Source organism: Pleurodeles waltl, chromosome 1_1, assembly GCF_031143425.1.
Source record: "Pleurodeles waltl isolate 20211129_DDA chromosome 1_1, aPleWal1.hap1.20221129, whole genome shotgun sequence".
In the NCBI taxonomy this organism is placed as follows: Eukaryota; Metazoa; Chordata; class Amphibia; order Caudata; family Salamandridae; genus Pleurodeles; species Pleurodeles waltl.
Window position 1 is genome coordinate 2244321 of NC_090436.1, and position 25738 is coordinate 2270058.

Consider the following 25738-nt stretch of genomic DNA (forward strand, 5'->3'; position numbering starts at 1 on the left):
GGATGAGGTCCAGGGAAGGCTAATGCAGCTCCTGGAGATGAAAGAATTGTCAGGGAACAGAAGAGAGTTATGTTCACCACTGCACTTGACCCAGACTGAGCAAATAACTCCTGGTTCTCCATTTGAATTGAATAGATACTTTCAATACTGTAACAAGTGCCAAGAAAGATGGGAGAGGTGTTTTCTGTATGTCCTGTATGTGGCTGTGCATAACAATGTGCCCTCCCGAGGGTCTTCCGGTTAGCTGGATTAGCTTTAAGTGTGTTAAAGCAGTCAACATTTGAGTTAGCAAACTTGAAGCATGTTTTCCTGTTACCGATTACTCCATTACACCTAAAGCAACGTAAAACATAAGAATATCCAATGTCTGCATTTCACTTACTGGAATATGAGTTGAAGGATTAGCTCATAAAAATGTAGAGATAATTAAATCAAGTGTTTATGAAATTATCTGGTGTAATGATATCAGCCTTAACGCATTGTTGATCTTTTGGGAAATTAATGAATGTGCCCAGTACAGAAAAATCTTTCAGTCTCATAAGAGACACTTCGTTCCTGATCTCAATATCTGTGGTAGTTACACCAGTGACTTTCAGTGACTTAATGATACTTACTTGAGATGCCTAATCCTCATTCGGTCTTGAGGAGTTAATATCTAAATTTCTGTCTGGGTCCTTATTTTTTATGCCAGCCAATACCACTGCAGATTGTAAACATCCTAGATGTTCACTAGGTGTACAAATGGTTTATTCACATTTGTTTTAAACTGTCACTTTTTGAAAGGGCTTGGCCATTGCCTATAGTGCTCAGGTAGTATGAGAACAGTGAATAATTCTGCAAACACCCTTTAAGAACAGGTTTGCTAAAGAGTCTGTTTGCATTTTGCCCTGACAGAGGGATGTGTACACTTGTTGTATAGTTTGTTTACTATCATCTTCCATTACTTTAGGTGAGATAACAGTAAACAATGGAGGCCCACGAATACATATGAGGATAGAATCCCATCACTCGCCTAGATCAATTGCATTTAGAAACAGCAAAAAACACGTCCACTTACAATGTGTCCGATAGCTTCTTACAATTCCCAGGACTTAAAGTTAGCAACTGATTTACTCACTGATTTAGTCACTGTGAAACGGTTGTGAACACTTGCACACAGCCCCAAGTGTAGTATAGAGTACGGATTTGGTCCATACAGTGTGTGCATGTTAAAACATGAAAACAAAATCACAGATGTACCTCTAAACCTCTATGAGCTTCAGCAGGTCAGAATATCAATGCTTTGAACTCTGGTGCTCTCATCTAGGCAACCATGCCTTGGCCAATCTGCAGGAGCTGCCCTAACCCTTCCGAACGCTGCCCCGCAGTTGGGTCCCCACAGTGGAGCGCATGCATTTGTGCCTCAGCTCCCCCTCTCCACGACTCCCCAAACCACACGCCTGCAGCCTCTCCTAGTAACAAAGAATGGTGGTGATACAGGTAGGTGCAGAGTTTTCAAGGGAGGTGGAAAGCTTCCCCAAGGATCTGCCTCCACCAAGCAAGAGCCCAGCAGGACGGCACGCCAGCCGCTTTCAGCAGAGCGACCCAACAAACACCAGCACGTTGTCCGGCCTCCCTGGCTAAGCACAGGTTTTTCATTATATTTCTTTTAAAGGAATGTAAACCATGGTACTCCATATATCATATGGTCAGTCTTTCTGTGAGCTCTAGCACATAGATCTGCTTATATCTCGAAAAGTCTCTAGAGCATTAAAGTTTATGGGTAGGACTACAGTAGGAGTCGCTTACGGGTTAGTAGATTTTATTACCAGTTCTACTTTTAAAAGCAGCAGCTCGCATCCTTAGATCACACAATTACACACCTAAAAGCTTTTCAGGATTTTTCCCATTGCCCCGCTTTCAACCACTTTAATTTAGCTATGTTCACTTTTTATATGAAACTGCAAAGAAGGGAGACACAGATGCAAGACAATGTGTAACTCCCAACATCCTGCCCCCACTTTCCTAGACGATTATTCACCCGTTCAGCCATGGCACCGACATGTGGACGCTTCTGGCAGAAGTAACACCTTTGAGTAGAGCTTCTCAATTTTCCTATTTTTGCTATCGAGTGTTCATTTGTATATGCCATTTTATCTGAAGATCACTGAATACATTCTGGAAATATTATATATTTATACCCAAATGACAACAGCACACTCTGTGGCGATCTGGCCTCTTAGTATCAGATTGAACATTATTTAAAATTGCAGTTCATTAACTGCAGAATTAAATTAAAACACTGAACAGATACAGTATGGTTATGTAGACAATACCATGTGCAACTTTACTAATAAATGCAGATTTACACATTTATCACCACAGTTCAAAAAACTCAGATTCCATTTTATTATCAAATTCTAGTGAAACTGAGATAGAAGAACATTGTTTACAGCCTGACACACTACAGCAAGGATACTCATGGTAGGCACTGGACTGCTGCGTACTTTACAGAGAACTAATCATTATAACGGTGTTAAATAAACAGCATTTATTCACAGCCAACTCAGGTAAAAGAAAAGAAGCACAGAAGTGTCCGGGGGAACTCTTCATTTTAAGAACTCTTTCACTTTTAAAGACCTCTTTGATCAAATGTTAAAACTATGATAAAGTTCCTTTAACATTTTAAAAAGTGTATTTAATTAACATGCAGAAGTGTTTCACCTGAGTGCGTCAGATGATATCAGTGCATTGATAATTTGTTTTAAAAATGAGAGTTTTCAAACATGAATATAGAAGCTTTCATCTTCCCCGACTCTGGCAATAATTCCAATTGTGACCTAAGATGCAGGTCAGTTCTTATGAGCACTGTCCGGCTGGCCTGGGGTCCTGTTACACATGGACAACATTACAGTTTATTAAATCAAACCCCAAAGGTTCTGTACAGGGCACATCCTGAAGTTAAGTACTTTGAGATCCTCTTATATGTGATAATGAAAAAAGGGACGTAAAGAGAAATACAGCAATTGCCTGGGATAGCACAAATCAGCTACTAGAGGTACATGTCTACCTACCCCCACCCCACCTCACAACCTGCCCCTCCACCTTATAGCACCATTACACCCCTCTGTTACACCACAGAACAAACATTTTGGCCTGTGGGAAACCTTTTGCAGGCACCTATGAACTAGGACTGTATAGCTGCATAGCATACTATAGTGGACATTAAAGTTGCAAACTTTCTCCCCAGTTTGGGTTCTCTGGTGCTGGAATATGTACTCTGATTTTCAAGCTCTGCCACCTTCAGAACATTTCCATGGTTTCTCTCCAGTGTCATGTCTGTGATATTGGGTTAGGATCACTCGAAATCTATTTGAAAGGCTTATACAATTCAGCGATTCAATATGTGTTTGTCCCTAACTGTGACGTCTCTGATGAAGGGATAGTGAATTCTTTTGAGTGAAAGTCTTGTCACATTCAGAACACTTATATGGTCTTTCCCCAGTGTGAGTACGGTGATGTATCATTAGTTCGCACTTTCGTATAAAAGCTGTGTCACATTCAGAACATGGATATGGTTTCTCCCCAGTGTGAATTCTCTGGTGATAAGACAGTCCACTCCATTGTGAGAAAGCCCTGCCACATTCAGAACATTTATACGGTTTCTCCCCAGTGTGAGTTCTCTGATGCCGTGATAGCTGTCTTGTTGTCTTGAAAGCCTTATCACAAACAGAACATTTATATGGTTTCTCCCCGGTGTGAATTAGTTGATGTATGGACAGTGCAGCTTTCTGTATGAAAGCCTTGTCACATTCAGAACATTTATACGGTTTCTCCCCAGTGTGAATTCTTTTGTGTATGGACAGTGCACTCGTTTGTGTGAAAGCCTTGTCACACTGAGAACATTTACAGGGTTTCACCCCAGTGTGCGTTCTCTGATGTTTTGATTGATGACTCTTATATTTAAAAACTCTATCACATTCAGAACATTTATATGGTTTCTCCCCGGTATGAATTCTTTGATGCGTGGACAGTGTATCTTTGTTTGAGAAAGCCTTGTCACATTCAGAACATTTAAATGGTTTCTCCCCAGTGTGAATTCTTTGATGTATGGATAGTGCACCTTTTCGTGCAAAAGCCTTATCACATTCAGAGCAATTATATGGTTTCTCCCCAGTGTGAATTCTTTGATGAGTTGCTAATGTACCTTTTCGAGCAAAAGACTTGTTGCATTCAGAACATTTATATGGTTTCACCCTAGTGTGAATTCTCTGATGGATGGATAGTGTATCTTTTCGTGTGAAACTCTTGTCACATTCAGAACATTTATATGGTTTCTCCCTAGTGTGAATTCTTTGATGACCAGATAGTGCACCTTTTTGTGTGAAAGCTTTGTCACATTCAGAACATTTAAATGGTTTTTCCCCAGTGTGAATTTTTTGATGCAGAAATAGTGAAAAGTTTCTTGTGAAAGCCTTGTCACATTCAGAACATTTGTGTGGTTTCTTCCTCATGTTAGTTCTCTGGTGTAACAATAGATAACTTTTCCCAATTAAATCTTTTCACACTCAGAATATTTATCTGATTTCCCCTTAGTATGAGTTATCTGATGATGCAGAGGGTAACCACTTTCATTGAAAGCTATGTGACATGGTTTCTGCCCCGTGTGAATTCTCCAATGTATGGATAGTGGCAGCTTTCTCTTGAAAAGCCTTCTCACATTCGCAACATTTATAAGGCTTCTCACTGAAATGACTTATCTGATGTTGCAGTACCTCGTGATGAGTTGAAAACTTTGGCAGTCTGGCATATGGTTTGTCTCCAGTATACGTTCTCTGATGTATGGATAATGTTAGCTTTCTAGTGCAAGTCTTGTCACGTTCAGAACAATGTCTTCTTGGAGATGTACAGTTAGAGAAATCTTTTGAAAGAAAACCTTGCCACGGTTAGGGCCTTTACATGGTTTCTCGCTACTGTGGGTACTCTGATGCCGGATTAGAGAATTCCTACAGCTGTCAGCCTTGTTACATCCAAAATATTCACACGTTTTCCCTCTGCTGTGACTTATATGATATCACAATAGCTCGGGTGATGTCATGGAAAGTTGCCAAATTCAAAACATCCACATGTTTATTTCTGCAGTCTGCGCCCTTTGACATTTCATCTTCTCCTTTCATTCAGAATATGTATATAGCTCTTCCAGAGTTTTATGTTATGTTTTAATGATTATAGTTCCTTCATTCAGTACGTTTGACTGGACTGCTTGAGATTGTGGCTCTCTTGGCTTGTGTCTCCACGTCGAGTACATTGTTATAAATGCATTAAGCTGCTAATGTTCAGCAATGGCGTAAACACTCTAACGGAGCCGCCATTAGAGCTAGGGCTGCGCGTCTTTTACATTGAGTGCAAAATGCCGGTATCCTTACTTTACAGGAATTAGACAAATATCTTTTATACGGCGTTTCAGATAGTAAATGATTCTCTTGCCTGCAAACTATCTGATGTCTGTTAGAGTTAGATATTTATATCACTCTTCACGGATTGGCGTTTTTGGAGGTTTCGTATTGCTCAGTTAGTCAGTCATCATTACATAGAAAACGTCATCACATTCAGAACATGTACTATGTATTGTGCACAGTATCTGGCTTGTTGAAGTTCTTTTAAGTGGTAAAGGTTATCAAATGATTCAGACACAAACCACTTCCTTGCTATGTGGTCCCATACTATGCAGAGGAAACAGCCGTGTGCATTAAAATATCTTCCCACATCCGAAACATTCACAGAACGCACTCAGTGAGTTAACTCCTCTCCAGTCTGTATACAATACTTCTCATGTACATGTTTCCAAGTCGGGCTGGATCGGCTGTTGATGGAGCGATGGCTGTCATGACATTTGTTTTTCTCAGCAACAATTTCACCTCGATTCCCGCTCTTAATAGTCCTTCCACAATTATTTTCTTTTACCTACTGGACTGAAAACATAAAAATACAGACATTTTAAAACAAGGTAAGTGAAATCCATTATTTAAATTCAACAAGGAAAAACTTCAACATGAGTGAAATTGGCAGTCATGGCCAGAATTCACACAGAAAACAGGATACTCTGAATAAACCAACAGCAGGGAAACAGAAACTAAGAAATGAATTGGTCAATGACCACATTGTATAGTTCCACAGAAAGAGATATACAGGAGGTTCAATGGCCACATCATTAGAAGCCCAGATACAAGTGATCCATGACACTCAAAGAAGTGAGTGTCACAAAAATATACACATTAGAAACCCAATAGTGCTGGTAAAACCTGTATTGTGACAATTAATTAAAATTGGTGCAATAACGCCCTTTAAAATGGATTACAAGAATATAATATCATAAAATGCATAAATATAAAACGTGTGTTCAAGCAGGTTTTTGTACCAGGAGGGCACGAGCCTTACAGACACAGCGTGGGCAAAATAACCCTCTATGGTGCTGGAGTATTACAGCAGTTCATGAAGGCATACAGGAGTTTTGTAAATTTTACAAACTGGGCAAAGTCCATGAATCTGTCAGTGCTTAGACAGTATGCCCAGGCCTCCTCGTAAGTGTGGATAGCATGGATTAAAAACATTGGTCTCAGGAAAGTGTCTTGTGCTTTTAAAAATACAGGGCAACAGCATAATAAATGAAGCATTGATTCTCGCCTGTAGTCAATAATAAATGAAGCATTGATTCTCGCCTGTAGTCACAAAATCTACATCAATGACAGCTGTTTCATCCAGGTTGTTCAATTATCTTCTACTGGGTGGACCATTAGCTTGAGGCATAAAATTGAGCGACAAATTGTCACTTTAAGATAAGGCTGGGTCTTTGCATCTTCATAAGATTTCACAATCAGGGGTGCATAGGAAGCATCTCTCATTTGTTCCATGTCAGCCTTGCAGGAAATGGACGTAGCTTGTTTTTTCAGAGCAAACCTGATGACTGTAGAATTAAGTGCAGAGATTGAGTCTAGGCTGATCTTAAGTCATTAGCCGCAGAGGTCACTTGCAGTCTCATAAATCTCAAGAGGAGCTTTCTTCAAAGTTCCTGAGTCAGCTGTGAGTAATGAGTGGTCATATTTGATGTGGGATCTTTGCATTCCAACTCCAACCCTCATCCCTCAAATTAGCAACGGATTTGTTGCAATTTAGAAAAGCCTTGAAGACCTGGCTTTCCCAGAATGACACCCTTGTCCTTCTCTGTGGCTACGTCTCTCTCAGATATATCATCTATATATGAATTAAGCTGATCCAGAGCTCTCTACATCCCCTTTCTGGTACGGTCTAGAATGATAAAATCGTCTCCAGACTGAAGTACGGGCAGCCTAGAAGACCCATTCCTTGGCGGTACTGTTTTAGCTTTTGATATAACTTGTCCAAAGCCTGCTGTATATAAATTAAACAGAATTGGTGCTAAAACTCGCCCCTGTTTCGGGCCTCGATTTGTCACTATTTCCGATGTGACACTGATTCTGTTGTCGAGCTTGATAAGGACCCACATGTTTGAGTAAAGAAGTATAATTGCAATAAATAAAGGAAAAGAGATGCCACGTTGTGTTTAGTTTGACCACAGGATGTTACTATCCATACTGCTGAACGCGGCTGAATAGTCTATGAAACAGGTGAAAAGCAGAGGCTAGAAGATGTTGTCGATCGATGAACCAGGTAGGAAAGAGCAGCCATATTGTCTGCGGTTGAAGAGTTTGACCTGAAGCCGGCTTGGTAATAGGTAATTCTCTGTTCCTCTGCAGCCCACGCCTCAAGTTCCTGCAGTAAAGTGTCTCCATACACTTCTGCTTCTGCATCTAACAATATATTTGTAAAGACAAGGGAAGCCCACGGGTACTCAGGGACCAGGAGTCAAAGTATTTTGTAAAAGGAACAATGGTCCCTCAAGTGAAACTATAAGAGTCAATGTAGCACAGAAACACAATGGGGTCTGTGCTTAATTTACAAATGTATCATGTTTACACGTGTTTTTGAATTTAAGACAATGTAGTGGGTAAACAAAAAGCACAAAGAAAAATAATCATAACGTGGGCAACAGAGTGAAAATACTCAGGCATGATATATGAGACAGAAATTACAATAACAATAAAAATAAGGTCACAATACTCCAGTACCCATCCTCATATTAACCTAATTAAAGAATACAAAGACCAAATCAAGGTACTCCAGTGGACGACGTTTCGACCCCTTAGTCTAATGTTGGGTTCATCATCAGGACATAGAATTATGCCTGAGGTGAGGGGGTAACTGAATATATAACCCAATGCCTGCTTGGATTAAAATGTAGACAGTAAGAAAAAAATGGGGTGAGTCGAAGGGGAGAAAAGAAGAATAGAGAGGGAAACTTGTGTTAGGAGCCTACCATTATAAGTTTAGAATCAGCCTTAGAAGCACACCATGCCAACCAGTGTCTAGTACGAAGAGCATAGCATACGCATAGCACTCAGTGAGCGAAATTAAGTGAAATGGAAAAGGGAAAGGCAAGCCGGATTGCTGAATAACCCTGAACAACACCAAATAAAGGACTGCATGAACCAAGGAATCACTCTCTGGGTGAGAAGAGTGCAGATAAACAAACATCATAGTGTCCTCTAATTAACTAACCTGTGGGAATGCAACATATGATGATATAGGAATCACGCAAAAAGAGCCATACGGGAATTTACGGGCTTTAAATAACCTTCCTGTAGTCTAAAAAATGAAGACAAAATTAAAACAGGGTGTTAGACTTTTCATCCTTGGCGTGGTCTCCCTTAACTTTTTGCCTTTGTTTCCCAGGTTGTTGATGTGTGCTGATTTTGCTGTTTTCGTTACTCTGGGCACTTTACCAATGCTAACCAGTGCTAAAGTGCAAGTGCTCCTATACAAAATGTGTATGTAATTGGTTCATCCATGATTGGCCTATTTGATTTACTGGTACGTCCCTAGTACAATGCACTAGAGGTGCCCAGAGTCTGTAAATCAAATGCTACTAGTGGGCCTGCAGCACTGATTGTGCCACCCACATTAGTAGCCCTGTAATCATGTCACAGACCTGCCACTGCAGTGTCTGTGTGTGCAGTTTTAACTGCCAATTCAACTTGGCAAGTGTACCCACTTGCCAGGCCTAAACCTTCCCTTTTCTTACATGTAAGGCACCCCTAAGGTAGGCCCTAGGTAGCCCCAAGAGCAGGGTGCAGTGTATGGTTAAGGTAGGACATATAGTAATGTGTTTTATATGTCCTGACAGTGAAATATTGCTAAATTCGTTTTTCACTGTTGCAAGGCCTGTCCTTCTCATAAGTTAACATGGGGGCTCCCTTTGGGAGGCGGTGGACATGTGGCGTTTGGGGTCTCTGAGCTCACAATTTAAAAATACATCTTTTAGTAAAGTTGATTTTAAGATTTTGTGTTTGAAAATGCCACTTTTAGAAAGTGAGCCTTTTCTTGCTTAAACCATTTCTGTGACTGCCTGTTTGTGGATTCCCTGTCTGGGTCAGTTTGACAGTTGGGCTGGTTGCACCTCACACTAGACAGTGACACAAAGGGAGCTGGGGTGCAGCCTGCATATCCTGATGAGCCATGTGTGCTAGGAGAGAGGGGAGGAGTGGTCACTCGCACCTGAAAGGGCTGTGCCTGCCCTCACACAATGCAGTCTTCAACCCCCTGGTGAGTGTCTGGAGCCTGGCCAAGGCAAGGCAGGATTTCACAAGCAAAAGAGACTTTCCTTTGAAGTAAGCCTACTTCAAAGGGCAAAATAGGTATAAGAAGGGTACCCAAAACCACAGACTTTAGAACACTTCTGGAAACCAAGAGGAACCTCTGCCTGGAGAAGAGCTGAAGAGCTGAAGAAGAAGAGCTGCCTTGCCTGTGACTGTGCTTTGTGGAGCTATCCTGCAGTTGCTTCTTCTGCCTGTGCTAGAGGACAAGGACTGGACTTTGTGTTGCCTTCCTTCTTGTGAAGAACTCTCCAAGGGCTTGATTTAGAGCTTGCCTTCTGTTGTTTGAAGTCTCAGGGACAGCAAAGACTTCTCTCTGCCAGCACCCAGAGCGTCTGGAGAGACTTCTACCCTGCCAAGGGGTGCCCATCCAGTTCCTGGGACCTTGAAAGGAGAAGCTAGAAGCCCAAGAGTGAGAAATCCACGCATCAACCGCCGTGCAGGGAAAAGATCGATGCGAATATGACCTGCGGCTCAAAAATTGACGCGCCACCGGCTTCGCGGCTGAAAATCAACGCTTGCTTGCAACGTGACCGGAAGATCGACGCCCACGGCGGGAGAAACGACGCGAAGTATTGCTGACGGAGACCGGTGAGATTGCAACCCGCACTGCGTGGTTTTCGGATCGTCATGCGGCTGAATTTATGATGCAAACACCGCTGGGCGTGTAAAACCGACGCAAGGCCTGCCCGGACTCAAGAGTGCTGACCGGACTGACGCATCGCTCTCCTGCGGAGAGAAGAAACGACGCACACCGACCCGACTAAAGGAGAAACAACGCAAGGTCTTGCTCGTGAGTGAAATCGACACATCGCAAGCCCTTTTTGACGCACACTAGCCCGTGCGGGTTATTTTTGACGCACCCAAGGTACATTTTCACGCTAACAGCGTTAGTGTTCTGTTTAAAATTACATGAAGACTCTTTTGCATTTTTAGTCATAACTTGACTTTTGTATTGTGAATTTTTGTTGTTTTGGTCTTGTTTTGTTTAGATAAATATTTTCTATTTTTCTAAACTTGTGTTGTGTCATTTTGTAGTGTTTTCATTAAGTTACTGTGTGTGTTGGTACAAATACTTTACACCTAGCACTCTGACGTTAACCCTAGTGCTCTACCAAGCTACCAAGGGGGTGGGCAGGGGTTAGCTGAGGGTGATTCTCTTTTACCCTGACTAGAGTGAGGGTCCTTGCTTGGACAGGGGGTAACCTGACTGCCAACCAAAGACCCCATTTCTAACACAAGGCAAGTGAGTAGAGTGCGTATAACCACCAGTGCAAGTTAATTACCTGACTAGACGAACCTGTGACAATAACAATCGTAAATGCAGGGGTGACAAAGCAGACTCCAAGGCGCCAACATGTGTTCTATCATCCTAAACAAGGCGATATGTGGACTGAAAATGAAAAAATAAAAAATAAAAACTGTATTACAACTAACACGTTTCTTATAGTGAGCAGTATTATTAATTGCCAACTCAGTAGCCTGGAGGTGCGGCGGCGTACTTTGCACAAGTTTGAAGGGCTGATTTTTGTTTGTTATATAAAGTCTCAACGCATTTAATCCAGAGTTCCATGAGGACCCTGTTTCCTCCTACATAGGGTTTGTCTAACTTGTGGACAGATTGCCAAACTTTTGGCTGGTCATGAAGGCTGAGGAGGTAGTAGAAGTAAAGCCAATATTTTCCAAATAATTGGCCTTAGCCATCCATAGTAACTTACAATGCGCCTTTCTAAGTGTACTTGATGCAAAGTTGCATTATGCCTGTTGGTTCTATATTCTCTCTGGGCTGCCCTGCTACTTTGTATGGATCTCCACAGTGTGCCCTGGGCTTTTAGAATGCCCTTGAGGGGTGTTATATGCATAGGTTGTTTCCTGTCTTCGTTTTAGAGATTGATACAAAGTTTCTGTGCTATGGCACCAAGACATCAGGCTTTAACCTGGGTTGAGATCTGCTGAATAATTAACCCCATTGAAGAACGCCTTTCAGTGATTTAATCTCAATTCAGTAATCTTCCTCCATTTTAGCCTTTTAGTGTCACACAGTACTCGTCTTCTCGGGTCTAGCCCATTTGTGCTTCAGTGTTAAACAGTCAAAAAACACTGGTGAAGAATCCCTGAACCAGAACCTGCAACCTGCCAAGAAGAACTGACTGGCTGCCCAAATGACTCAGGACTGCTGCCCTGCTGTTGTCATGCTGCCTTGCTGTCTTCTGGCTGTGCTGAAAAGTACTCTCCAAGGGCTTGGAAAGAGCTTGCCTCCTGTTCCCTTAAGTCTCAGGACCAATAAGACTTAGGCGGTCATTCCAACCGCGGGGTGCGGCGGTCGCCGCCCGCCATGCGGTTACCGCCGAATGACCGCACCGCGGTCAAAAGACCGCGGCGGCCATTCTGGCTTTCCCGCTGGGCTGGCGGGCGACCGCCAAAAGGCTGCCCGCCGGCCCAGCGGGAAAGACCCAGCAACGATGAAGCCGGCTCCGAATGGAGCCGGCGGAGTTGCTGGGGTGCGACGGGTGCAGTGGCACCCGTCGCGGTTTTCAGTGTCTGCTATGCAGACACTGAAAATCATTATGGGGCCCCACGACACCCGTTCCTGCCATCCTGTTCCTGGCGGTTTTTACCGCCAGGACCAGGATGGCGGGAAGGGGGTCGGAATCCCCATGGCGGTGCTGCAAGCAGCGCCGCCATGGAGGATTCCTTAGGCCAGGGGTAAACCGGCGGGAAACCGCCGGTTGCCCTTTTCTGACCGCGGCTTAACCGCCGCGGTCAGAATGGCCCATGAAGCACCGCCAGCCTGTTGGTGGTGCTTCCGCGGCCCTCTGCCCTGGCGGTTGGAAACCGCCAGGGTCAGAATGAGGGCCTTAATCTCTGCAAAAGAACTCCTTGTGTGGTGAAAATTGACGCACAGACTGCAAGAAACGACGCACAGCCTGCATCGCGGTGGGAAAATCACCACACACGGAACCGGATTGACGCAGCCCGATTTCCCGAAGAGGAGAACGATGCAGCACCAGCGTAGTAACCGGAAATTCGACACATGGCCCACTAGATCAACGCAAAGCTGAGCCAGAACGACGCAGCCCGACTTCCTGAGAGGAATCGATGCAGCACCTGCCGTGCGGCAGAAATTTCCACTCATCGCCCACTGGATCGATACAGCCGCTGTGCCTTTGTCCTGCACGCCAAGGATTTCAACGCATCGCCCCTGGGAGTCTGAAAACCCTGCAACCTGAAGAGGATCCCAGTCCATGCACTGGAAATTGACGCAAAGCCTGCCCTGCGTAAAAACTCAATAACACATCATCTGTGTGCGCCGGAAATATCAATGCACACCTCCCCATTTTCCACACATCTCCTCCTCTGCAGTCCCTTCCAGTTTTTAAGAACTAAAGACTCTTTATATAATTTTTACAGTGATATCTCAACGTGTACTTATTGAATCTTAATCGTGTTGACCTGCATTTATCCAGATAAATATTATATATTTATCCAAACACTGTGTGGTGTATTTTTGTGGTGTTCTACTGTGTTATTGCATGATTTATTGCACAAATACTTTACACATTGCCTTAGACATTGCCTTCTAAGTAAAGCCTGACTGCTCAGTGCCAAGCTACCAGAGGGTGGCACAGGATAATTTGGATTGTGTGTGACTTACCCCGACTAGAGTGAGGGTCCTTGCTTGGACAGAGGGTAACCTGACTGCCAACCAAAGACCCAATTTCTAACATTGGTGGCAGCGGTGGGATAGGACTTGTATTTGTGCAGTGACATACAATAGCTAAGTGTTCACTACCTACCCACAGTTGAAGGTCATTACGAGTTGTTTTTTCTGCTACTTTTTTTTCTCTTCATTTTTTCTAATTTTGAATCCTACCTCTCCTTCGTAAACTTTGAACTTTGTGTTGTGCCTGTGATACCTTAGAACAGCTTGGAAATGGATCCCAGCTTCACAGAAGACTACTACGAGTCAGACCTTGTCCCCATTGAAACCCTCACCAAAGCTGAGCTGAGGGAGCTTTGCAAAGATAGAAGACTGACTGTGTCAAAGAGACCCACTAAACAGCAACTGCAGGATGCCTTGTAGCCTTTGAGGAAGCACGCTGGGAAAAAAACAGGTAGCAAAGAACCAAAGGGAACCCACAGAGAGTGAGTCCCTTACTGGATCACATGCAGGATGCAGTGTCTCCTCCTGTGCCCTGTCCCCTGAGGAGCTATGGGACAGACAGGGTGCGAGAGACCTGAGGCTGCAGCCAACTCAACTGGCTGCATAGGAGAGAAGAGCTGAGGCTGACAAAGCCCTAGCTTAGGAGAGAAGAGCTGAGGCTGAGAGGTCTTTAGCAGAAAGACAAATCTTGTTGGCTCATGAACTGAGTCTGAAGGAACTGGACTTAAAAGCACAGCAAGTAGAGTCCAGTGGTGGCAGCAAAACTACAATGTCCAGGGCTGAGAAAGAGGCCAACATACCCAGAGATTTGGTACCTGACTTCAAAGAGGGGGGGGGACATAGACAAGTGGTTTGAGGTGCATGAGGTCACCCTAGTAGCGCACAGGATCCCTGAGGAGGATTGGGGGGCTGTCCTAGGGGGGCATATACCTGGTAATGGGAGGGATGCCCTTCTGGCCCTAAATGGGAGAGACAGATTGAGGTATCCAACCATGAAGGCAGGATACCCTTGTTAAGAGATATGGCTTCACCCCAGAGGAGTGCAGGTTGAGATTGAGGGGCAGTAGGAAATTGCCTCACCAGTCATGAGGGGATTTTGTAGGCCACTTTTGTAAGGCACTGGATGGCTGGGTGAAGGGTAGTATGGTAAACACGTTTGAGGGACTGTACAATTTGATGGCCAGAGAGCACATGTTCAGTCACTGTTTTGCAGAGCTATGCCAGCACTTGGTCGTAAGTTTGCTGACCCCAGGGAACTTGCAAAGGAGGCAGACCTCTGGGTGAGCACCAGAGTGTCTGAAAAGGCATATGGGAGTGATCCTAAGGAGAGTGGATTAGGTTCCCCTCAACAGAGTGGAGGGGAGGTACACAGAGACCCAGATAGGTCCCATAGTGGTAAGGGGGAAAAGGGAACCATGAGGTGGGGGTGAGAAGAGGCCCAGGATGCCCTATTTCTAGCACCAGTGCTTGGACTGTTCCCCAGGGGACCCAAGCAGGGCAACCTAGTCTGCACCGAGAGACCGTCCCCTGATGGGAGCTCCCCAGTGTCAGGTGAGGTGAGAGGGGTGACCCCTAAGGGCACCCTGACAGTTCAGTTGTCTGCAGTACCACTCCTCAGAGGAGGGCACGGAAGTCCAGAGGGAGGGGCAAGGTGAGGAAGGACTCACCCTTGCCCCCTGTTCAGCCTCAGGGTACAGACCCTGGGCTGAGTGACCAGTGACAGGGTACCACACCTGAACTGGTGGGAGGTAGAATGGAGAAGGGGTACAAGACTCCTAGGGCTAGTGCCCCCCATTCTGAAATGCCTTAGGAGCCCCTTGGGAGCTCCCTGCCAGCCCCCCAGGTAGAGGAGAAGCTCATCCAAAGGCCCCATTCTGGGTCTCCACTTAGCAGTGGATGGTCTGGGGCCTGGCTCCTGACACTGACAGCTGTCAGTAGCCTTTTGTGATTGCTGTCGTGTGGACATAGTTTTCCCTGGGTTGGGGACAGAAGTCAGACCCAAGGGGTGGAACGGGCCACATCCTTTTATTGGCTGTGGTGGTACTGTGAGCAAATTAAAGTTAGGAGCTTCACAGATGGGGTCCTCAGATGAGGAGAAGGGTTCCCCATGGGTCAGTTCAGTGGCCCCAGAGAGTATAGACAGAGGGCCTCACTGAGTTCAGAAAGGCGTAGAACTGGCAAGTGCCATTGCAGTAGTGGCCCATTGTCCATGTTCTATCGCCTTAAGCAGGGAAGTCCATTAGAGTGTTGATTAGCCTACCCTGGCTTTAGGATGGACGGCCTTTCTGGTCATCCCCAAACTTTTTGCCTTCCTCCTCCTCTTTTTCTGACCTCATTCTTCTGGCTTTAGGACTCTGCACACCTTACCACTGCTAATCAGTGCTAAAGTGCATATGCTTTCTCCTTAAAGCATGGTGACATTGGCTCATACCCAATTGGCTTATTTAGTTTATTGTAAGTCCCTAGTCAAGTGCATTACATGTGCCCAGGGCCTGTAAGTTAAATGCTACTAGTGGGCTGCAGCACTGGTTGTGCCACCCACATAAGTAGCCCCCTACCCATGTCTCAGGCCTGCCACTGCAAGGGATGTGTGTGCAATCTCACTGCCACTTCGACTTGGCATTTAAAAGTAATGTGAAACTTGATTAAGAGTAACAGTGACAAGAGAAGGAGATGTGGGGAGGTTTGGACTGGGCTGTGCAGCTGCCTGCTTATTCTGGACATAAAAAGAAGTTATCCACTTATCTCCTGGCTGCAGATATGTTTATTTTCACCCCTCAACAGTAATGTAATATGTGAGGTAATTGGTAGTGCATGTTGAGGGTGAGAGTTATAGTCACTTTAAGATACAAGTTGTTACTTGAGGTAAGTCGGGTCATGGGCAGCTTTATCAGCAACACTAAAGAATTCAGTCAAGAACAAATCACATTCTGCCTTAGATCTTTTATGAACTGCAAGTCCAGTAATGTCATTCATGCGGTTTTATGGCCTTGCAACTATTTCTCTATAGGTCACACCACCCAGAAGGTTAGATGGAGGTTGAGCCAACACCACAGCAGGATCAAATATAGAGCTATCACTGCACCTTTGGTTACACATTAAAATAAAATAAAAACATTGAAAACGACCTGAGATGATGATTCATTCACTGCGGTGGTTTCACTTTTTTATTTTTAAAAACAAAATTGACATTCCATCTTACTATTCTGCCTTTTGCTTCACAGATTTATTCATTATTCTAAGTGAGCACTTCTGAATGGAGGTCATTATCCCATGGTTATAGACTATCAATATATTTTTATTCTAGCCCCGTTTTTCTTTGTTTTTAGATGTCATGCTCTGACATTGCTTTAATTGATTTTCTAATACTGATGAAGACCCTTAAATGTCGATTGGTCGAAATGTCTTTGACAAGTCTGGCAATGAGGTCATTAAATTGATGAACTGATTTTATTTTATATCTACTTGAATCTGTGCCTTGTGAAACACACTGAATAGTTATCTTTCCTTTATTTGTCATACACACTTCTGTATGGGTTTTGGTATTATATACCGAGTGATCACAGAGCACTTGTTTGTATACTTGTGGATGAATTAATTACATGGTTTCTCACATGCAACTAATGGGTCCAGCTTCTGGGCATTTGTGATGTGACACTGTCATGTACCCACCAGGATCCACTGCTCTTGATGACTGGGTGACAAGCACCCTTTCACTGCCACTTTTCACTGCACAAGGTCACTTATAAGTCACCCCTATGGCAGGTCTTCTGGCCCAGAGGGCAGGGTGCAAAGTATGTGTGCGTAAGGGCACCCCTGTACTAGCAGAGGTGCCCCCGTGAACTCCAGGCCCATTTTCCCAGACTTCGTGAGTGCGGGAACGCCATTTTACATGTGTACTGGACATAGGTCACTAACTATGTCCACCTACATAATGGTAACTCCGAACATAGGCATGTTTGGTATCAAACATGTTGAAATCATACCCCAATGCTTTTGCAATCATTGGTTGTATGATCCCATGCGCTCTGGGGCTCCTTAGAGGACCCCCAGAATTGGCATTACAGCCTTCTGAGGATTTCCAGGCAAACCCAGTGTCAACACCAGAGCAGTACGCGCTCTATTGGTGACAAAAATGCAAAAACCCAGCACTTTCAAAACAACTTAATTTATGCATTGTGCTGATATGTTGTGGTTTAACCTTTTGCATTGCAGAGTTCAATCCTGAAAACGTATTTTTAATATGCTTACAAATACTGTTCCTTTGCAATGTATTGCTGCAGGTTTTCAGAGTGTGTTAGGGTGTGGCCCCTTTCCATGGTCTTCCAGAGACTTTACCTGCAACATGCCTGGGCGTGGTTCTGGGCTGGGCCAAGACTCTATAAAAGAGAGCCAGCCCAACTCCCAGTGCTCACTATTCAGAGGTCCCGGTGCAGGGCAGCAGCTTCTTCCTGAGCTCCTGTCCCGGCGGCCTATTTGGATCTTCCAGTCTTCTGCCCTTCATCCTTCATTGGTGATCACTGTACCAGGCGGTAAGACGGTGGTTGGACTGTTCCGACACCGTTATTGAGAATTTTCATGTTCTTGGTTTAATTCTTAAATGAGTAACAGATTACTTGCGCGCTACCATTTCTTGACATTTATATGGTAGTTTACAAATAGGCAAGACGCGCAATTTGTTTCATAAAGATTTGACTTTGTTATTCATTGCGTGCTACCATTTCTTGACATTGGCATGGTGGCTTAAGAATCGGCAAGACTCATGATTCCTTTTATGGTGTTTAAACATTGTTGTCCATTGCGTGCTACTATTTCTTGACATTTACATGATGTTTTACGAATTGGTAAGACGCGCAACTCGTTTCACGAGGATTTAACTTTGTTGTTCATTGCGCTCTACCATTTCTTGACATTTACATGGTGGCTTAAGAATCGGCAAAAGAAGCGCGATTCATTTCATTGTACTTTGATCTTGTTATTTATTGTGAGCTGTTATTTCTTGACATTTACATTGTGTTTTACGAATCAGCAAGACACGCGATTCGATTAATGATGATTTGACTTTGATATTCATTGCGTGCTACCATTTCTTGGTATTTTACATGGTGACACTCGAATCGGCAAGACGCATGATTCTATCCTCGAGTTTATTTCATGTTGTTTATTGTATGCCACTATTCTAAGATATTTATTATGTAATATTCGAGTTGACAAGTTATGTGATTTGTTTCCTGAATCCATATTGTGTTATTCATGGTGCACGATCCTTTTATGGTGTTTACTATATATATATATATATATATCTGCAATATGCGCAATTTGTGTTGAAACATTTTAAGAGTCCACAGAAGGCCAGAGTTTCTAGATGCAATATTGTATGGTCCTAGTATACATTCTCAAAACTGGATTTATATGACTGGTTTAAAATTTAGTTAGAATGTTTTTTCTGATTCTCATGTAAAGGAAAGTACTTGAATAAGAAAGTTTTCATTTAATTCATCTTGATTCCCTTACAGGTATCCAGCCATCTTGAAACGTAGTCATTTTAAACTTAACTCTTAGATTGTTCATGTTTTCAGAGTGACTAGGCTTAGAATCATAGTCTAGTATTGATTTCAGGAGATATAATTTTCATATAGTGTGTTCTAACCTTTTTCTTACTACAGGTCTCCTTCCCAGCTGTTCCCTTCCTAATCCCCTCTTCCCCTCTTGATCTCTCTCAGTCTCTGTGATTTATCTATCAGAGTCTTGGAGCTGTTCAGTGGTGGACGTGTTGGGAATGTGCACACACCCCGAGGATCTGGTGACTCTGACAGAATAGTGAGCCCACAAATGATTATCCTCCTGGCTTGTGTATGTTCTCAGCATGGCCACGCTAGACAAGTTAGTCAAGGCTATCACCCAGCTCCAAGCAGAGGTGGTATCATCCAAAGAATTGACAACTAGCTTAGCAGAGAGAGTAAGTCAGTTGCAAGGTAAGGTAGAGAAGAAGGAACAAAGTCCCACAGGTGTGTCTTGGCCAGGTACTTCTTCTCAGGCTTCTGGAAGTAATCTGATTTCCCTAAATGTTCCATCTGCAATTCCTTTAGCTCCCCCAGAATGTTTCTCAGGTGACCCTTTGAAAGCACAATCTTTCCTGGTTCAAGTGGAACTACACTTCACCTGCAGACCAAATACTTTCCCTGATGCCCAGTCCAAAGTAGCTTTCTTGTTATCATATCTGTCTGGGGATGCAGCTACTTGGGCAATTCTTCTTGTGCGTAAAAATAGTCCTTTGTTGTACAACTGGAGAAATTTTGTTCGTAAATTTGAGAGAGTTTTTGATCGTAGAACTGTAACACAGTCAGCAGATCGTGAATTATTAGATTTACGCCAAGGGAATCAAGACCTAGTGTCGTATTTAGCCAACTTTAACCGGCTGGTTGCCGAGACATCCTGGCCTGAAGAAAAACAAGCGGTCTTGTTTTACAAGGGACTCAAAGAGGAACTAAAAGATATCTTAGCGCAAATCGACCCACAACCTAAAGACTGTCAAGAATTAATAAATCTTGTCTTGAGACTTGATCATCGTTTAGCAGAACGTAAAGGAACGCGCACAAAGATTGAAAAATATTCATGGCGCGTTCATGATAACAGAGACTCAAGAACTCCGAAAGAAAGAACGCCAGAACCGATGGAAATTGGAACCATCAGAAGACCTTTGACCAAAGATGAAAAGGACCTACGCAGAAAAAATGGACAATGTCTTTATTGTGGGCGAAAAGGTCATTTTGCCAAAGATTGTCCAATCAAACCAAAGAAAAAGCAAGGTCCAGTTCAGAAGGTCGCAGCCAATGCACCAGTCGAGTTGGAAAACTAAAACACCAAAGATGCAGAGAAGGGTTGCTCTTGGGTGTCACCGTGGACCCTTCACAATCTAGACATCTTAAACTGGAAATAAGAGTTTAGGTTAAAAAAAAGATCTATTTCAAAAAAGCTCTAGTCGATTCTGGGGCTACTGGGAACTTTGTTGATGTCCAATTGGTTCGTGCATGGGGGATCCCATGTATTGAAAAGAAGACCCCCGAAATCATCCAGGCAGTCGATGGAAAACTCTTGACTGGAGGTCTGGTAACTCTTCAGACTATCCCCTTGTCGATGATTTGTGAAGATAAGAATCAAAGAAAGAAACATAAAGACAAAATCATCCTTGATGTGATCCATGCCCCCCAATATGGGATTATCCTCGGCTTGCCATGGTTAACTCATCACAATCCGGAGATCAGTTGGGCAGAACGAAAAATCGTGTTCTCATCTGCGCTATGTAACGAACAATGTCTCCAAAAGATTCAAGTACCAACAGTTTGCAACTCTTACATAGCTACTGCCGCGGAGAAAGAAATTCAGCTGCCCAAACAGTATTCATCTTACAAAGATGTATTTGATGAGAAAGGAGCAGAGATTCTACCTCCTCATAGATCTTATGACTGTCAAATTGATCTATCCCCAGGTGCGATACTTCCCAACTGTTGTGTATATGCCCTGTCAGAACATGAAAATCAACATTTACGAAAATACCTAGATTAATTTTTGGAGAATGGCTTCATTCGCCCCTCTAAGTCTCCTGCAGCTTCGCCTTTGTTTTTTGTTCCAAAAGCTAATGGAGAACTTCGAACTTGCATCGACTATAGGGGTTTGAACAAAGTCACCATCAAGAATAAATATCCTTTACCCCTAATTCCGGTCTTATTGGAACAAGTAAAGAGAGCAAAAATCTACACGAAGCTTGACCTTCGAGGTGCTTATCATTTGGTGAGAATGAGAGAGGGTGACGAATGGAAAACAGCGTTCAAGACAAGATATGGCCTTTTTTAATACACCGTCATGCCTTTTGGTCTGTGTAATGATCCAGCAGCATTTAAATTTTTCTTGAACGACGTTCTTAGAGAGTACCTCAACATATTTGCCATAGTCTACATCGATGACATTTTGATCTACTCAGACAATGAAAACGAACATATCCAACATGTCAAGAAAATTCTTGCAGCCCTTCGAAAACACCATTTATATTGCAAACTAACCAAGTGTGAGTTTCATGTTACCACAGTTGAGTTTTTAGAGGTTATTCTTACCCCTCAAGGTATGGTGATGGCAGAAAAGAAAGTAAAAGCCGTATCCGATTGGCCCACCCCAAAGACAGTGATGTACAATGTTTCCTGGGGTTTACAAATTTTTACCGGAGGTTCATAAATCATTTCTCCCAGACAGTGGCTCCAATCACTAAGCTACTAAGAAAGAAAGAAAAGTTTGTATGGTCCCCAGAAGCTGATCAAGCCTTCTCGACTTTGAAGGAAGCTTTCTCCACTGCCCCAGTCTTGACTCATCCTGATGCGAATCAACCTTTCATAGTGGAAGCTGATGCTTCAGATGTAGCAATAGGAGCCGTCTTATCACAACGAAATAAAGACACTGGTCAACTTCATCCTGTAGCTTATATGTCTCGGAAGTTGAACGAAGCCGAACAGAACTATGTCATTGCTGAAAAAGAGCTTCTGGCGATTCGTGACACCTTTAAAGAATGGAGACATCATTTGTTGGGTGCCAAATACACTGTCACAGTATATACTGATCATCGTAATCTTCAATTCATGAGTTCCGCCAGACTTTTGACCCCTCGGCAATTACGGTGGATGCTTTTTTTTGCCGAATTTGATTTTGTAGTAACCTTCCGGCCTGGAAAAGATAATCGCAAGGCTGACGCCTTGTCCCGTCAAGAGTCTACCACTTTGCCTGCATTTCAAGCCTCCAGAGCTATCATTGCTCCTGACAAAGTTCTATGTATCATAAAAACTGAAGATTTCTTTGAAGAAATTCGCAACTCTTTCAGTGTTGAAAAATGGCAAACATGGGCCCAAGCAGATCCCAAAAGGTCAATCAAGCAAGGTTTACCCTTTCATGACGCTCGTTTGTTCGTACCCACTACCAAACTTCGCAAGATAGTGTTTCATTGGTTGCATGTTATACCTACGGCAGGTCACCCAGGTACTCCTAAACCTCTTGAACTGATCCAACGCTATTTTTGGTAGCCTACCCTAACAAAAGATATAAAAGCAATGGTAAACAACTGTGAAGTTTGTGCTTGCATTAAAACAAGTCATTCAAAACCAAAAGGGTTGTTACATCCACTTCCAACCCCAAGTCGTCCATGGGAGCACATTTCTTTAGACTTTATTACTGGTCTGCCAGTGGTTCAACAGCATTCAGTAATTCTGGTGGTAGTAGATAGTCTCACGAAATATGGACATTTCATCGCCTGTAAAACATTGCCCACTTCTAGTGAATTGGCAACTATTTTACTGAACAGAGTGGTTCGTTATCATGGACTGCCCAAGGTTATCCTCTCCGATCAGGGGGTCACAATTTTCCTCCAATTTCTGGAAGACATGGTATAAAACACTCCAAGTGACATCTACGCTATCTACTAGTCACCATCCTCAAACAGATAGTCAAACGGAGAGACTAAATCAGACTTTGAAACAATACCTACGTGCCTACGCTGAAAAGGCACTTCATTCTTGGACATCTATGATCTGGTTAGCTGAGTTAGCTTACAATAACTCATTCCACACTTCTGTTGGCGTTACACCCTTTTTTGGTTTATTTGGCTATCATCCTGACACCTCGCCCTTCACAATTCCTCAAGAAAGTTCTCTTACTCCAGCTGTGTCAGAAACCATTCAGCATTTACATCAAACCCAGAAACTGATTCAACAGCATTTAGAAAAAGCCAAACAAAAATATAAAATGCATTATGACAAGAAACATTGTGAGGGACCTGTAGGAGGCTGGACTGGCTTGTAGTGAGTACCAAGGGGTACTTACACCTTGCACCAGGCCCAGTTATCCCTTATTAGTGTATAGGGTGTCTAGCAGCTTAGGCTGATAGATAATGGTAGCTTAGCAGAGCAGCTTAGGCTGAACTAGGAGACGAGTGAAGCTCCTACAGTACCACAAGTGTCATATGCACAATATCATAAGAAAACACAATACACAGATATACTAAAAATAAAGGTACTTTATTTTTATGACAATATGCCAAAAGTATCTCAGTGAGTACCCTCAGTATGAGGATAGCAAATATACACAAGATATATGTACACAATACCAAAATATGCAGTAATAGTATTAGAAAACAGTGCAAACAATGTATAGTTACAATAGGATGCAATGGGGACACATAGGGATAAGGTCAACACAAACCATATACTACAAAAGTGGAATGCGAACCACGAATGGACCCCAAACCTATGTGACCTTGTAGAGGGTCGCTGGGACTGTAAGAAAACAGTTAGGGTTAGGAAAGTAGCCCACCCCAAGACCCTGAAAAGTGAGTGCAAAGTGCACTAAAGTTCCCCAAAGGACATAGAAGTCGTGATAGGGGAATTCTGCAGGAAAGACACAAACCAGCAATGCAACAACGATGGATTTCCAGTCGAGGGTACCTGTGGAACAAGGGGACCAAGTCCAAAAGTCACAAGCAAGTCGGAGATGGGCAGATGCCCAGGAAATGCCAGCTGTGGGTGCAAAGAAGCTGCTACTGGACAGTAGAAGCTGAGGATTCTGCAGGAACGACAAGGGCTAGAGACTTCCCCTTTTGGGGGATGGATCCCCCACGCCGTGGAGAGTCGTGCAGAAGTGTTTTCCTGAAGAAAGACCGCCAACAAGCCTTGCTAGCTGCAAGTCGTGCGGTTAGCGTTTTTGGATGCTGCTGTGGCCCAGGAGGGACCAGGATGTCGCCAATTGCGTCTGGGGACAGAGGGGGCGTCGAGCAAGACAAGGAGCCCTCTCAGAAGCAGGCAGCACCCGCAGAAGTGCCGGAACAGGCACTACGAAGAGGAGTGAAACGGTGCTCACCCGAAGTCGCACAAAGGAGTCCCACGTCGCCGGAGGACAACTTAGAAAGTCGTGCAATGCAGGTTAGAGTGCTGTGGACCCAGGCTTGGCTGTGCACAAAGGATTTCCGCAGGAAGTGCACAGAGGCTGGAGTAGCTGCAAAAGTTGCGGTTCCCAGCAATGCAGTCTGGCGTGGGGAGGCAAGGACTTACCTCCACCAAACTTGGACTGAAGAGTCAATGGACTGTGGGAGTCACATGGACAGAGTTGCTGGATTCAAGGGACCTTGCTCGTCGTGCTGAGAGGAGACCCAGGGTACCGGAGATGCAGTTCTTTGGTGCCTGCGGTAGCAGGGGGAAGATTCCGTCGACCCACGGGAGATTGCTTCGGAGCTTCTAGTGCAGAGAGGAGGCAGACTACCCCCACAGCATGCACCACCAGGAAAACAGTCGAGAAGGCGGCAGGATCAGCGTTACAGAGTTGCAGTAGTTGTCTTCGCTACTTTGTTGCAGTTTTGCAGGCTTCCAGCGCGGTCAGCAGTCGATTCCTTGGCAGAAGGTGAAGAGAGAGATGCAGAGGAACTCTGATGAGCTCTTGCATTCGTTATCTAAGGAAATCCCCAAAGCAGAGACCCTAAATAGCCAGAAAAGAGGGTTTGGCTACTTAGGAGAGAAGATAGGCTAGCAACACCTGAAGGAGCCTATCAGAAGGAGTCTCTGACGTCACCTGCTGGCCCTGGCCACTCAGAGCAGTCCAGTGTGCCAGCAGCACCTCTGTTTCCAAGATGGCAGAGGTCTGGAGCACACTGGAGGAGCTCTGGGCATCTCCCAGGGGAGGTGCAGGTCAGGGGAGTGGTCACTCCCCTTTCCGTTGTCCAGTTTCGCGCCAGAGCAGGGCTGAGGGGTCCCTGAACCGGTGTAGACTGGCTTATGCAGAAATGAGCACCATCTGTGCCCATGAAAGCATTTCCAGAGGATGGGGGAGGCTACTCCTCCCCTGCCTTCACACCATTTTCCAAAGGGAGAGGGTGTAACACCCTCTCTCTGAGGAAGTCCTTTGTTCTGCCTTCCTGGGCCAAGCCTGGCTGGACCCCAGGAGGGCAGAAACCTGTCTGAGGGGTTGGCAGCAGCAGCAGCTGCAGTGAAACCCCTGAAAAGGCAGTTTGGCAGTACATGGGTCTGTGCTACAGACCCGTGGGATCATGGGATTGTGCCAACAATGCCAGGATGGCATAGAGGGGGCAATTCCATGATCTTAGACATGTTACATGGCCATATTCGGAGTTACCATTGTGAAGCTACACATAGGTAGTGACCTATATGTAGTGCACGCGTGTAATGGTGTCCCCGCACTCACAAAGTCCGGGGAATTGGCCCTGAACAATGTGGGGGCACCTTGGCTAGTGCCAGGGTGCCCACACACTAAGTAACTTAGCACCCAACCTTTACCAGGTAAAGGTTAGACATATAGGTGACTTATAAGTTACTTAAGTGCA

The 25738-nt window shown here is 44.2% G+C and overlaps 1 protein-coding gene across 1 annotated transcript in view; it reads right to left on the bottom strand.

The window, feature by feature from the left end:
- Nucleotides 1-2515: 2515 nt before the first annotated feature.
- The window catches only part of LOC138247595 (zinc finger protein 665-like), a 30561-nt gene continuing 7338 nt past the window's right edge, over nucleotides 2516-25738 (bottom strand). The window contains exon 2 of the mRNA XM_069202108.1: nucleotides 2516-5951. Coding sequence (XP_069058209.1) covers nucleotides 3396-4493 — 1098 coding nt within the window. The 5' untranslated portion in view covers nucleotides 4494-5951 and the 3' untranslated portion in view covers nucleotides 2516-3395. The remainder of the gene's footprint in view (nucleotides 5952-25738) is intronic.